The sequence below is a fragment of the Salmo salar genome, chromosome ssa21 (genome assembly GCF_905237065.1).
Source record: "Salmo salar chromosome ssa21, Ssal_v3.1, whole genome shotgun sequence".
Classification (NCBI taxonomy): Eukaryota; Metazoa; Chordata; class Actinopteri; order Salmoniformes; family Salmonidae; genus Salmo; species Salmo salar.
This window is the reverse complement of record NC_059462.1, coordinates 46,060,262-46,073,969: the sequence shown is the minus strand read 5'-3', so window position 1 is coordinate 46,073,969 and position 13,708 is coordinate 46,060,262. Positions and strand designations below refer to the sequence as shown.

General features: G+C 42.6%; 1 protein-coding gene across 2 annotated transcripts in view; it reads left to right on the top strand.

Moving 5' to 3' along the window:
* LOC106582410 (activin receptor type-2A) overlaps positions 1-13,708 on the top strand; it is a 59,879-nt gene that overhangs the window by 20,882 nt on the left and 25,289 nt on the right. For both annotated transcript variants that reach the window (XM_014165502.2, XM_014165503.2), the window contains exons 3-5: positions 1,491-1,713; positions 4,632-4,744; positions 7,234-7,388. In XM_014165502.2, the coding sequence (XP_014020977.1) occupies positions 1,491-1,713; positions 4,632-4,744; positions 7,234-7,388 (491 nt within the window). The remainder of the gene's footprint in view (positions 1-1,490; positions 1,714-4,631; positions 4,745-7,233; positions 7,389-13,708) is intronic.

The following is a 13,708-nucleotide window of genomic DNA, read 5'->3' as shown; positions in this document are numbered from 1 at the left end:
TTGTCAGGGTTAACCACAAAACCATCTCATGTTGTTTCATAAACAATATGGTACCCTCAGGCTGTTTTGTACTTTAAATTCAATATCCTTTCCCCCAGTTATTTAGATAAGATTAAGTGTCAAGGATTCAATTTAAAAGATACATAATTTTTTGTTTGGCCTTTTTGGTGTCTGAGAGGATCTAGCTCATTCCCCTTTAAAGGACCCATGAGCACCAACAAGGAAAATTCGTAGGAGCATATCAAATTGGCTGTCAAATGAAAGCTAAGAGTGTATATTTTTGGGATAATGAAGGCATAGATTCATTTTTCAACCATTTTCCATCTGAAAAGTTAGGTATAGGTAAAGGCTTTGATTTCTGGATAAACGGATACAAAAAACTTTTTACCTTCTGTAATTTTAAGAAATATTGCTTTGTAATTCTGTTACTTTAAGACATTTTTAAGTTTCTCTCCCTAATGAGGAGGGATAATGAAAGTTTACAAAAGTAACAAGTAATGGTAGACTATCAGATTTTATGAGTTTTAATCACGTAATAATTAATAAACAAATTGATGTCAGTAAAATCACAAAAATGAATTGGTACGTCTACCGTAGACCTATCAGTTAGTTATAGCGATTTTACTGATTTCCATTTTTTTTTAATCAATTATTCAGTTATTAATCTCGTAAACTTGTTAACTCATAATTCCTACCTGTCTTGTTCCACAGCCTACCTGTTCCACAGCCTCCCTGTTCCTTATCCTACCTGTTCTACAGCCTACCTGTTCTACAACCTACCTGTTCTACAGTCTACCTATTCTATTGTCGACCATATGCATGACAGTACATTATTGGCAATTGTTTGATTGACTCGTGTAGCGTGGGTTGTACAGTTCCGAGCATACTGTCAGGCCTAGACCGGTGGGCTAAATGATTGTTCTGCCCCATTACCCTCCTGGACCTATCAAACATAATCACTAACAAGTCATATTAAGGCCTGCCAGGGCCACAGATTCTCCCACACAGCATTTGAAGACTATGTCGGTCTCTAGAGGGACACACTCGTCACCACTGGTTAATTACAGGGATGTGGTAAGGCTTCACACTGTAGGGGGGCAATGACTGTGTTATTGATCACTGTAGCACTGGAGTGTTCTTAATGCCTCTGTCCTGGAATGCTCCTGCACTGGGCAGAGAGGGACATGATCCGTGCATTGCTTCATGAGAGCAATAGATAAGTAGTAGATTAAAAGAACATGAAACAAATAGGACATACTGTATGATGGCACACTGTAGACAGGGCTGGCCCAACATGAACTCTGTTGATGTGCAGGACGCAGTAGGCATATTTGTTATGTTTCTTTCGATCTTGTTTCTGTGTTTTGAACGCCATTAAATCGATTCTCTCAAATGATTTATTACATCAACCCATTTACCGTAAAACAAGACTTCTGTTCAACATTCACCTTCAAAATCTGATCTAGTGTCTCCATATCTCTATTTCTCAGGGGCGATCCTGGGTCGGATGGAAACACAGGAGTGTGTCCACTATAACTACAACCCCAACCCTGCTGCCATCCAGGAGAACCGAGGGAACCGCAGTGGCATCGAGACGTGTGCCGGGGAGAAGGACAAGCGGAGACACTGTTTCGCCACTTGGAGGAACGTGTCGGGAATCGTAGAGATCGTAAAGCAGGGCTGTTGGCTGGATGATCACAACTGCTATGACAGGTAGGGCCTATTGCATCAGGGCTCTGTGGTGGTTCGTATAACATTTGTGATCTGTTACAACACACCAATGACACACTTAATCATTCCACCGTGTCATTGGTGTGTTGCAATGGGTCACAAATGTTATCAGTATATCAGTGAAAACTATTCTTATAGGCCTATATAGGATCTCCATTCTATGTGAGGACTTGGTCGTACCATGAATATGATGTTAAAGGTGTCGAATGGGGTGCAAGAAAAATCATCATGAACCTGAGCTGTGTTCCAATACTCATACTAACCGTACTATTTGTGACGTAAATTGAGTATGTAGTATGCTTATTGAACATAGTATGGATAGAGTTAGTATGTCAAAAGTTTCTGGATGTCGTACTAAATTCGCCAAAATACGAAGTATACAAGCAGTGGACACTATTTCCTTGCTTTTAGGGCGCATAATACAATTCTTCAGAAAATGGGCATGGCTTCACAACGTTTTCAGATGTAAAAACAAATGGCTGAGAATATGCAGCCGAAGTCCGACGAGAGCGGATACAATTTCATTGCTTCAACTAATTATGACAAATGTTAAGAAAATGTTGAGCGATGTAATAAAGTAATGACTTTTCAAATAAGTTACGTTGGCTGACAATTTGTTAGCTACGCTATCCTTACGAACCGCAGTATATCATTACAGCAGTATGAACCGGTATGTTAGCTAGCTACCTAATGTTAGTTGCCTACTAATACATCGAACTTGCCAGTATTTTAACTATATGTCATTCTTAGCTTAGCTAAGTGGTAAAGTCATTGAGCGTTCTCAATGGTCATTGTTAATTCGCTCTGGCTATCTACTCCGATTTCTGAGTACTCTCATCTGAGTGTGCCAGAGTGCAGAATAACTGATGAATTTACGAACGCTCAACACCTGTTGAATATGGCCAATGTCAGTAAACGTCGGCAAAAAATGATCAACCCTACTCCTCGGCCAGAGCGTCCATTGACGTGCGCTCCAAGAGCAATACGCTCTTAAATTACGAACGGAAAATCTGACACCGCTCTGAATTTACAAACTCCCAGAGCGCACTCCAGATTGAATTTACGAACACACCGAAGTCGTAATTTGTTATGATAACAAGCTAGCAAGAGGTTGCATAGCAACAGCATCCACTTCCGGTAGATAGGCGACACGCTAGTACTCTCAACTGAAAGGATACCGTTTGTTTACAATATACTAAAATGAACTAATAGTATGTAGTATATACTCATTAAGTATGTAGTATACAGTATGTTAGTATGGTTATTTGAACACCGCTCTGGTTCCTTGCCAACTGTTTTAAAATGGCAGCATCAGCCGTCTCAACTTGTTCTAACGGCTACGCTACTGTGATAAGCAGTAGAGCTTCTTCTCAAGTGATTTAAGACCTGCAATGTTTTTTTGAAACAAGCTATGCCTAGATGTTTGCATATTGCCCTCTGAGCCAGAACAGACCGAGACGGAGAGATTTTATTTTTCCTCACTAAGGATCTTATGTCCATATATCAGCTGATGTTGAAGTGTTTTGAGCCTCTTCAGTTAACATGCTGTTTCTTTTAAGCTTTGCTCTCCATCCAAATCAAATCACATTTTATTTGTCACATACACATATTTAGCAAATGTTATTGCAGGTGTAGAGAAATGCTTGTGTTGCTAGCTCCAACAGTGCTGTAGTATCTAACAATTCGCAACAATACACACAAATCCATTCCACTGTATTGTGATATCTTCTCAGCTATCCATTCAACATGTCAGCTAGCCTAGCATTACCAGAAACATTTAATTTTATAGCGTGCGAGAGCCCAGTCACAGAAAGGCTGAGTTACCTGGCGGCTCTTTCCTTAACATGCTGTTGAACCAGAGCCCAGGAAGGCTTAGTTACCTGGTCCTCTTGTCTTAACATGCCGTTGAACCCCTTTACCTCCCAACTGCAGCAACCGCTCCCACCTGCAGCAACCGGATCCATGTATTTTTCAAGTGTGGCGTGCTTCCATGTTATTACTAAATGTAGAGCAACAGGTAGCTCTGACCGTGCCGTGTGGCAGCTAACTCTGACCGCTCCGTGCGGCCGCTAACTCTGACCGCGCCGTGCGGCCGCTGACTCTGACCGTGCGGCCGCTGACTCTGACCGCGCCGTGCGGCCGCTGACTCTGACCGCGCCGTGCGGCCGCTGACTCTGACCGGCGCGGCCGCTGACGACGCCGCTGACTCTGACCGTGCCGTGCGGCCGCTGACTCTGACCGTGCCGTGCGGCCGCTAACTCTGACCGTGCGGCCGCTGACTCTGACCGTGCGGCAGCTGACTCTGACCGCGCCGTGCGGCCGCTGACTCTGACCGCGCCGTGCGGCCGCTGACTCTGACCGCGCCGTGCGGCAGCTTACCGGCAGGTGCGTGCTCTACATGTAACGTGTAAACAACGGCCAAACGGTCTGACTGCTTTTCTCTTCTTGTTCTTGGAGTGAACATTGCTCGTTGGGTTTCTGCTTGGGCTAATAAGCTTGTTTATCTATTCGGGGCTGTTCAGAGAACGGAGTGTTGCTTTCATGTGGTTTAACTGCCATGGAATGTAATTTTGTCAGTTAATGTAGAATTCTTAATTTTTTTACGTCCCACCCAACTTGGTGAAACACAAAAAAGAATAAACTTGTTTACAGGAAGTAACATACTGTACCTACAACAACATAAACTACAGCATCATAAGGGCCAAGCACTTGAACTTGAGTTTTTTTACATCCTATACCTGCATCGCTCCGGTCTGAAACTCAAGGATAGTTCTGAAATTCTGAAAGAAAAGCTTTTTTTGTTTGTATACAATTGTAACACAAAGAAACCAAATAAATTACAAAAGTGTGGTCTTTCCAACATGATTGTGACACTGACCGCATCCTCTCTTGTTTTTCAGTACTGAATGTGTGGAGAAGAAAGAAAGCCCTGACGTGTTCTTCTGCTGCTGTGAAGGAAACATGTGTAACGAGAAATTTGTCTACACTCCTGACAACACACAAGCTGTTCAGAGTAAGTTCTGGGTTTGTCTGTGTGCGTACACGTGTGCATGTGTCTGCGTGTGTGTAACACCATATGAACTGAAAAATTTGTTAGGCTGAAATCCGAAATGCGACTTTTTGTGTCCTATTAACGTCACGAGACAAAATAAATAACCCAATCTGTTAGTTTTCTCACATTACGTAACGCTGACGTTCTGCTGTGGTCTGGTTTTATGTGACTTGCCCAGGTCCAGGAAGTGTGTGCCATTGCGTGTCGAACCGTGTCCTGTGTGGCTGCTTGTGTGTCATTCCTCAGGGATTGCTGTGTTTTTCAGATTAAAGGGGCTGGTCTGTCCTCATTATCCCTGTTGAGCTAACGGGCCTCACTGCTAAACATCCTCTTAGCAGGAGGAGGAATGCAGTGACTCAGTCAGAGGAGGTTTAGCTAGCTGGGCAGGGGCACACTGACATCAGCTTCCTTAATGTACCTTGGTTCTGGAATTTCTTGGTCCTGGCTACATTCTTCTCGTAATTGTTGTAAAAACACTCATTTTTAAACGATCTGTTTTTTGTTTTTTTTAATACCTCCTCAGTAAAGTAGAATGAAAAGAAACATCTAATCAGTGTTCAAAAATGCCTTAATGTTGTGGTTGGGAAACTCCTTTTCCAGTTGTCCCATTGTTGCTTAACAATGAACAGAAATGCCCTTTTCAGAATAGTCCTGTTAATTCATGGGGAAAATCAGTGTGTTCTTGCATTGGAGTCAGATAAAGGTTACAGAATAGGATGTATTGAAGCGTTGGGTTGGTGTGGGGGATGGGCCTTATTCCCTCCGCTTATGCAACTGAACGTGGACATGTATTTGCAGCAGCGACTAACTAGATGTGGAATGCCCTGGATATTTGGAACAAAAAGCTAGGTCGGAGCCTGACTATGGAATTGAGTGACAGAGGCACATAGTCACATACAGTCACATAGTCACACACAGTCACATAGTCACAGCTGCGTTTTTTTTAAACCTTGCAATAGGGCCTATTTTGGAGAGCGACAATGCAGAAGTGTAGAGTCCTATAAATTCCTTTTTCTCTGTTTAGTTTTTCCAGTTTTCCATTTCTTTCAGTGTTTTTGCTCTTAAAGCCACACTGTTTAAATAGAATGTCCAATTTTGTTGTTTTTCTAAGTCAACAACAATGCTTAAACCACATCCGGAGACCACTTTTCAGGTTTGGGAAAAATGTAATACATTTAGATTTTTAGGTGCAGTTACCCTTTGATTCAACTGTGCACCAGCCAGAGACTGTTGTTTGGATAGCAATGTATCTGTAGCACTCATGTGATTGCAGAGTTTGCTGAACAAATAGCCACTGGATTGATGAAAATAATCATGAGATCATTCTGCCAGGTAGGCATAGGCTACTCTGTAGTTAGGTTTTTGGGAAACCGTACACATACACACAGAACTGTGCCATTTCAGAAAGTTACAGGAAAATACAATTAAATCACTGATGCATTTTGGTCATGTCTTCAGTACATTTAGTTCAATAGATTTTGGAGTATTGTTGAATTCCGTTTTAATATCTGGGTTCCGTGATTCCGGCCGTGTTCTCCGTAATGCAGATTTTATAGGGCCCTAGGAGTGGATAGAGAGTGGGAGAGAGCGTCACCTGCTGACCAGAGTGACTCCGTGGCGTGTGCCGTGTGGTGATCCTGCCTGGGGGTGGGGGGAGGATGCAGGCAAAGGAGGCAGGGTGGAGAGGATGGGGGTTTGGGACTGCTATGTTTTTCATTTCAAAGGCTAATCCGGGTTCTTATCCCGCTTGCAGCTAAAATGGAGCACTGGGCAGGGAGCTGGGGGAGGGGAGCGACGGGTAGAGGGTGGGAGGAGGTGCACTGCATGGGGGGTTGTGGCAGGCAGGCAGCATCATGAACAGTGCCCCTCTTTTGCTACCTAATGCCAGTTCAGCTGAGGTCACCCACATAGAGAAGCAATGGCACGAGGTCTCTCTCTCTACACACACACACACACACACACACACACACACACACACACACACACTGGATGTCACGCTGGCAGGCGAAGGAAGGGGAATCCACCTCAGAGGTGACACGAGTGGATGTTGTGATTATGTGGTGGGGCTGCTGCTTTGGCGACGAGGCACCATCCAGTCTTATCTCTCTCTCTCATGAAGCTCTGTAATGGGCCTGTGCCAGGATGGGAGCCGGCGAACCAAACATGCTTTAGCTAGATAGATAGAAATGCATTCGATAAAAATGACATCAGCCAGCTAAAGTTGAGCCCATATCATCTCTATATTATGAACACAGAGACTGCAACACATAACTCATTCTTTTTCACATTCTTGGCAAAGTTATTGTGCCGTCATTTTTACAAAATCCTCTTTCAGCGCTCCTTTTTTTGGAGTACATCCTATAATAGTCCTTTTGTCCTGGTATAATCTAGATCGATTGATTTAATTCTCTCTCTCTTTCTCTCTCCCTCTCTTCTCTTTCCCTCCATAGCAACGTCGAACCCGGTTACCCAGAAGCCTCCTGTCTTCACCACTCTGATGTACTCACTGGTGCCCATCATAGGCATAACTGCCATCATCCTCTTCTCGTTCTGGATGTACCGCCATCACAAGCTGGCATACCCTCTAGTCCTGGTGCCCACACAGGTATGACAACACACAGCACTAATGAACAAAACCCTCTTTAACTTTAATAGGCTAGATGCTGTATATGAATGAGTGTTGTTCTCATTTTAATTTCACTTGTAGCTAGCATTTGATCTGTGTTGGTTGGATGATGCAAGCAAGTTATTTTTATTTCACCTTTATTTAACCAGGAAGGCTAGTTGAGAACAAGTTCTCATTTGCAACTGCGACCTAGCCAAGATAAAGCAAAGCAGTTCAACACATACAACAACACAGAGTTACACATGGAATGAACAAACATACAGTCAATAATACAGTAGAAAAATCTATATACAGCATATGCAAATTACATTTACATTTACATTTAAGTCATTTAGCAGACGCTCTTATCCAGAGCGACTTACAAAATGGTGCATTCACCTTATGATATCCAGTGGAACAACCACTTTACAATAGTGCATCTAAATCTTTTAGGGGGGGGGTTAGAAGGATTACTTTATCCTATCCTAGGTATTCCTTAAAGAGGTGGGGTTTCAGGTGTCTCCGGAAGGTGGTGATTGACTCCGCTGTCCTGGCGTCGTGAGGGAGCTTGTTCCACCATTGGGGTGCCAGAGCAGCGAACAGTTTTGACTGGGCTGAGCGGGAACTGTGCTTCCTCAGAGGTAGGGGGGCCAGCAGGCCAGTGGTGGATGAACGCAGTGCCCTTGTTTGGGTGTAGGGCCTGATCAGAGCCTGAAGGTATGGAGGTGCCGTTCCCTTCACAGCTCCGTAGGCAATCACCATGGTCTTGTAGCGGATGCGAGCTTCAACTGGAAGCCAGTGGAGAGAGCGGAGGAGCGGGGTGACGTGAGAGAACTTAAACTTAACTTTAAATTAGGTAGGATAAGAGAGGTAAGGCAATAAATAGGCATGGTGGCAAAGTCATTACAATATAGCAATTAAACACTGGAATGGTAGAATGTGCAGAAGATGAATGTGCAAGTTGAGATACTGGGTTGCAAAGGAGCAAGATAAATAAATAACAGTATGGGGATGAGGTAGATTGGATGGGATATTTACAGATGGGCTATGTACAGGTGCAGTGATCTGTGAGCTGCTCTGACAGCTGGTGCTTAAAGCTAGTGAGGGAGGTAAGAGTCTCCAGCTTCAGAGATTTTTGCAGTTTGTTCCAGTCATTGGCAGCATTGAACTGGAAGGAGAGGCAGCCAAAGGAAGAATTGGCTTTGGGGGTGACCAGTGAGATATATACTATATTTAGTGTCCACAGATATGCTAGTCTGAGTACCATTCTCTTTAGCTAACATGCCACTCCTTATCATTGCCAAAGAAACTGGCCTTTTGGCAATCTCAAAGTTCAATAAGTCGTTATCAATAAAACGTCACAATACGGTGCAGAGTGTTCGATTTGCCTGCTGTGGGCATGGAGACTCCCAGCTCCGCTCAAACCATTGACAACTGCGTGCCGTTTTCAAGGGATTGTTAAATACATCTGAACTATTTGGTTGTAATATCCCCTCTTGAAGAGCATAGACAGAACTACACATTTCTGATTATTCCATGCAAAACAATTGCGCACATTTAGCTCTATCAGAGTTATACAGCGTGTGACTGCATGCTTTTCATGATCAGATAACATCAATTGATATATGAGGGTAGCCTCAAGATATCTCTCAATATTGGCCACCATTAAGTGGATATCTGAGTGATATAAAATACAAGTGAACTATACCTGACAAATAGGAGTGGTTTAGGTTATTTTCCATCCTTTGTGGGCTCTGCCTGTCAAGCAGCAGAAGGGTGCATTTGTCAATGTACTGTTAGCTAATTATGTTTACTTTGTAAGCTACTGTACTGGTAGAAACTTTGTACAGTTGGCTAAACATATAGCATAGTGGTAAGAAGACCGAATGTACTTTTTTCTCCCTTCAATGTAGCCCAACTTAGCGAAGTTACCTAACATCCCCTTTTCAACAGTTTTTAAGTGTTTAATCACGATTGCTGCTGAAAGACATGATTGATGGATCACGTCAAATTGGCTAGCTAGCTAGCTAACAACAGATCACATCAATATGGCTAGTTACTAAGCTAACTTTTGCGGGATAAACTAGATGGCTATATTTGCTTGTCATCTATAGTGGTGATGACAGTAGTCTGACTCACAACTTTACCAGGATGAGGATTTACCGATGTCAAGCTCTTTCCAAAAGCCTAATCTCTAAGCAAGCAAGTAATACATGTTTGCTTAGCTAGCTAACTAGCTAGCTACATGCCAAATGGATAGGCTACTGTCACGTTTCTGAAATTGCATCATCAGTTTACTGACCATGCAAAGCATGTGGTTACTTGCTGTATAACTCTGATGATAGAGCTAAAAGTGGAATGATCAGAAATGTTTCATTTTGACTACGCTCTTCAAGAGGTGATGATATTAAAACCAAATAGTTAACATTTATTTAACAACCCCCTTGAAAACGGCACGTAGTTGTCAATGTTTTTAGCGGAGCTTGGGGTCTTCTTGGCCCCCAGCAGCCAAATCGAATGCTCTGCACCGTATTGTGACGTTTTATAGGTTGTAATTTAACACATTTGCAGCTAGAAATGTATTCATTTGCCGGTACTTCAACATCCACTGAAGTAGCTAGCAAGTTTACTAGATAGATACAGTAGTTGCCGTGGTAACCAAACAAACCGACTTGCTAGTTTAGCTAACCAAACCATCAGTCCTAGTTTGCCATTATGAAAATCGAATTCAACAATGCCAACAAAAAAAATCTATTCGAATTTTGCTTTCAAAATCAGCTCCAACATATAGAGTCAACTAGCTACAGCCGTTGAATTATACCGTGCTGATATTCTGTGCATTATAAGGAAAGAATGCACGCTCTAAAATGCCCTTTAAGACAATCAGAAAACAAATATTCAACAATGCCATGGTATAATGAGAGTTATAAACTGGGTGGTTCGAGTCCTGAATGCTGATTGGCTGACAGCCGTTGTTATATCAGACCGTATACCACGGGTATGACAAAACATGTATTTTTACTGCTCTAATTATGTTGGTGACCAGTTCATAATAGCAATAAGGCACCTTGGGGGTTGCGTCGTGCTTTGCGTTGTGACTATGAACAGACCTTAGCTGTGGAATATTGGCCATATACCACACACCCCTGTGCCTTATTTCTTAAATATTGTTAGGCTGGTATTTACTGATCATGAAAAGCATGCAGTTACTTGCTGTATAACTATGATGATAGAGCTAAATGTCCACAATTGTTTTGCATAGAATAATCAGAAATGTGTGGTTCTGACTATGCTCTTCAAGTGCAGCCAAATTGAACGTATTGTGACGTTTTATAGGTCGTTACCAATAAAAAGTCACAATAAGGTGCAGAGCGTTCGATTTGGCTGCTGGGGGGCAAGGAAATTCTAGAATTACAATTTATAACAAAGTCAAAAACAAACATTTAGCTGTTAGCAAGGCAAGTTGTTGTATTTTGAGGCTTAAAACTAAGATGTTTTGTGGTTGGTATTGCAGTATGTTTAGTTTTAGAATTTAGATGTGAGCTAGCAACTTTTGACAGACTGTTTCTTCTGGACAAACAAAAAACAATTGCTTAGCAACCAGATACCAACATGTTCTGTGGAGAAAAAAACAGATAGAGTTCCAATATTTGCATAACCGTTGTGATTGGAGGATAGCTGTGAGGGTGATCGAATCAGGATCAAACCCTCTGTTCTCCTCGAGCCCATTAATGATAGAATGTTCATATTTGAAGATGGCAGAAAGGCACATGACATGGAGTCACCTCAGTGGATGGAGTACAGGGAGTGTATTATGTAAAGAGACTAGTACCGAGGCTGCAGATATGCCACTGTAGACGCAACACCTCTTTGTTTTTACTGTGGCCTGCTTTGTTCATAAACTTTTCCTCCATCACGGCATACTGTGAGAGAAGTACTGCTGTATAAGACAGATCAGTAGCTATGGGTTGTATATGCTTACTGTACTTGAGCTTGTGCTGTTGGTTGGCTGAGAGTTTGGAGTCGGCTTTAGAGAAGGAGCCTGAGAATAATTTTCTGAGAAATGCCGCTTGTTCAGGAAACGCATCTCCCTTACTCTGATGGGATGAGACGGAGCATTTACTGTGCCTATCTGACACACGCGCACACACACACACACACACACACACACACACACACACACACACACACACACAGTCAGATGAAGGCTCGCAAAGTACACTATATATACAAAACTATGTGGACAACCCTTCAAATTAGTGGATTTGGCTACTTCAGCCACACCTGATGCTGACAAGTGTATAAAATCTAGCACACAGCCATGCACTCTCCATAGACAAACATTGTCAGTAGAATGGCCTTGCTGAAGAGCTCAGTGACTTTCAAACGTGGCACCGTCATAGGATGCCACCTTTTCAACAAGTCAGTTAGTCAAATTTCTGCCCTGCTAGAGCTTCCCCGGTCAACTGTAAGTGCTGTTATTGTGAAGTGGAAACGCCTAGGAGCAACAACGGCTCAGCCACATAAGCTTACAGAACCGCCGAGTGCTGAAAGCGCAGTGCGTAAAAATCATCTGTCCTCGGTTGCAACACTCACTACCCATGAAATGGGTTTCCATGGCTGAGCATCCGCACACAAGCCTAAGATCACCATTCGCAGTGCCAAGCGTCAGCTGGAGTGGTGTAAAGCTCGCCACCATTGGAGTCTGGAGCAGTGGAAACACGCTCTCTGGAGTGATGAATCACGCTTCAAATAAAATAAAATAAAATGTACTTATATAGCCCTTCGTACATCAGCTGATATCTCAAAGTGCTGTACAGAAACCCAGCCTAAAACCCCAAACAGCAAGCAATGCATGTGAAAGAAGCACGGTGGCTAGGAAAAACTGGCAGTCCGACGGACAGATCTGGGTTTGGCGGATGCCAGGAGAACACTACCTGCCACAATGCATAGTGCCAACTGTAAAGTTTGGTGGAGGAGGAATAATGGTCTCGAGCTGTTTTTCATGGTTCAGGTTAGGCCCATGAGTTCCAGTGAAGCAAAATCTTAACGCTACAGCATACAATTACATTGTAGATGATTCTGTGCTTCCAACTTTGTGGCAACAGTTTGGGGAAGGCTCTTTCCTGTTTCAGCTTGAGAATGCCCCCATGCACAAAGTGAGGTCTATAGAGAAATGGTTTGTCGAGGGTCGGTGTGGAAGAACTTGACTGGCCCTCACTGAACCATGACCTCAACTCCATCGAACACCTTTGGGATGAATTGGAGTGCCGACTGCGAGCCAGGCCTAATGCTCTTGTGGCTGAATGGAATCAAGTCCCAAATCAAATCAAATGCTATTTTTTATTTTATTTAACCTTTATTTAACCCGGAAAGGCTCATTGAGATTTAAAATCTCTTTTTCAAGAGCATCCAAGATAGGCAGCACCAAGTCATTACAAAAATGACAGACAAACAACATAGAATTCACAAGAGTATAACAAAATCAAAACAGCAAATTAAAAACATTGACATGTCAGGGAATCAGTCTCAAGATCATTCATCAGTGATTTAAAAAACACCAATCGGGACAAGTTCTTCCAGTTTAAAAGTATTTTGTAAGGCGTTCCAAGACGATGGTGCAGAGTACATAAAAGCCCTTTTACCAAATTCAGTTCGGACATTTGGAACAGTTAGCAGGATAAAGTCCAGCGAATGAAGAGAGTACCCACCACATTTCTGAACAATAAAAATGCCCAAATAAAAAGGTAGTAAACCCAAAATGGCTTTGTAAATAAAAGTATACCAGTGACTGAGCCTACGAGTGACTAGAGAAGGCCAGCCAACCCTGGTATACAAAGTGCAGTGTTGCGTAAGGGTTTTGCAGTTTAAAATAAATCTCAAAGTGCCATGGTAAAGGGTGTCAATTGATCTCAAACACTGAGCGGAAGCATTCATATATAAAATATCCCCATAGTCTAGTAAAGGCATAAATGTAGCTGACACTAGCCTCCTTCTGGCTTCAAAAGAAAAACAGGCCCTATTCCTAAAATAAAATCCCAATTTCAGCTTCAATTTTTTTGTAAGTTGTTGAATAATGCATTTTAAAAGAGAGGCCATCATCAATCAAAATTCAAAGATATTTATATGAGGTTACAACCTCAATCTCCTTGCCCTGACAGGTAGTAATAGGTGAAAGGTTCAGGGGTCTATTTCTTGCTTTAGAAAACACCAGTAGTTTAGTTTTGTCAGTATTGAGGATAAGCTTCAATTGAGACAAGGTATGTTGAACAGTATAAAAAGCAGTTTGCAAGTTCTGGGAAGCTTTTGTAAGAGACGAG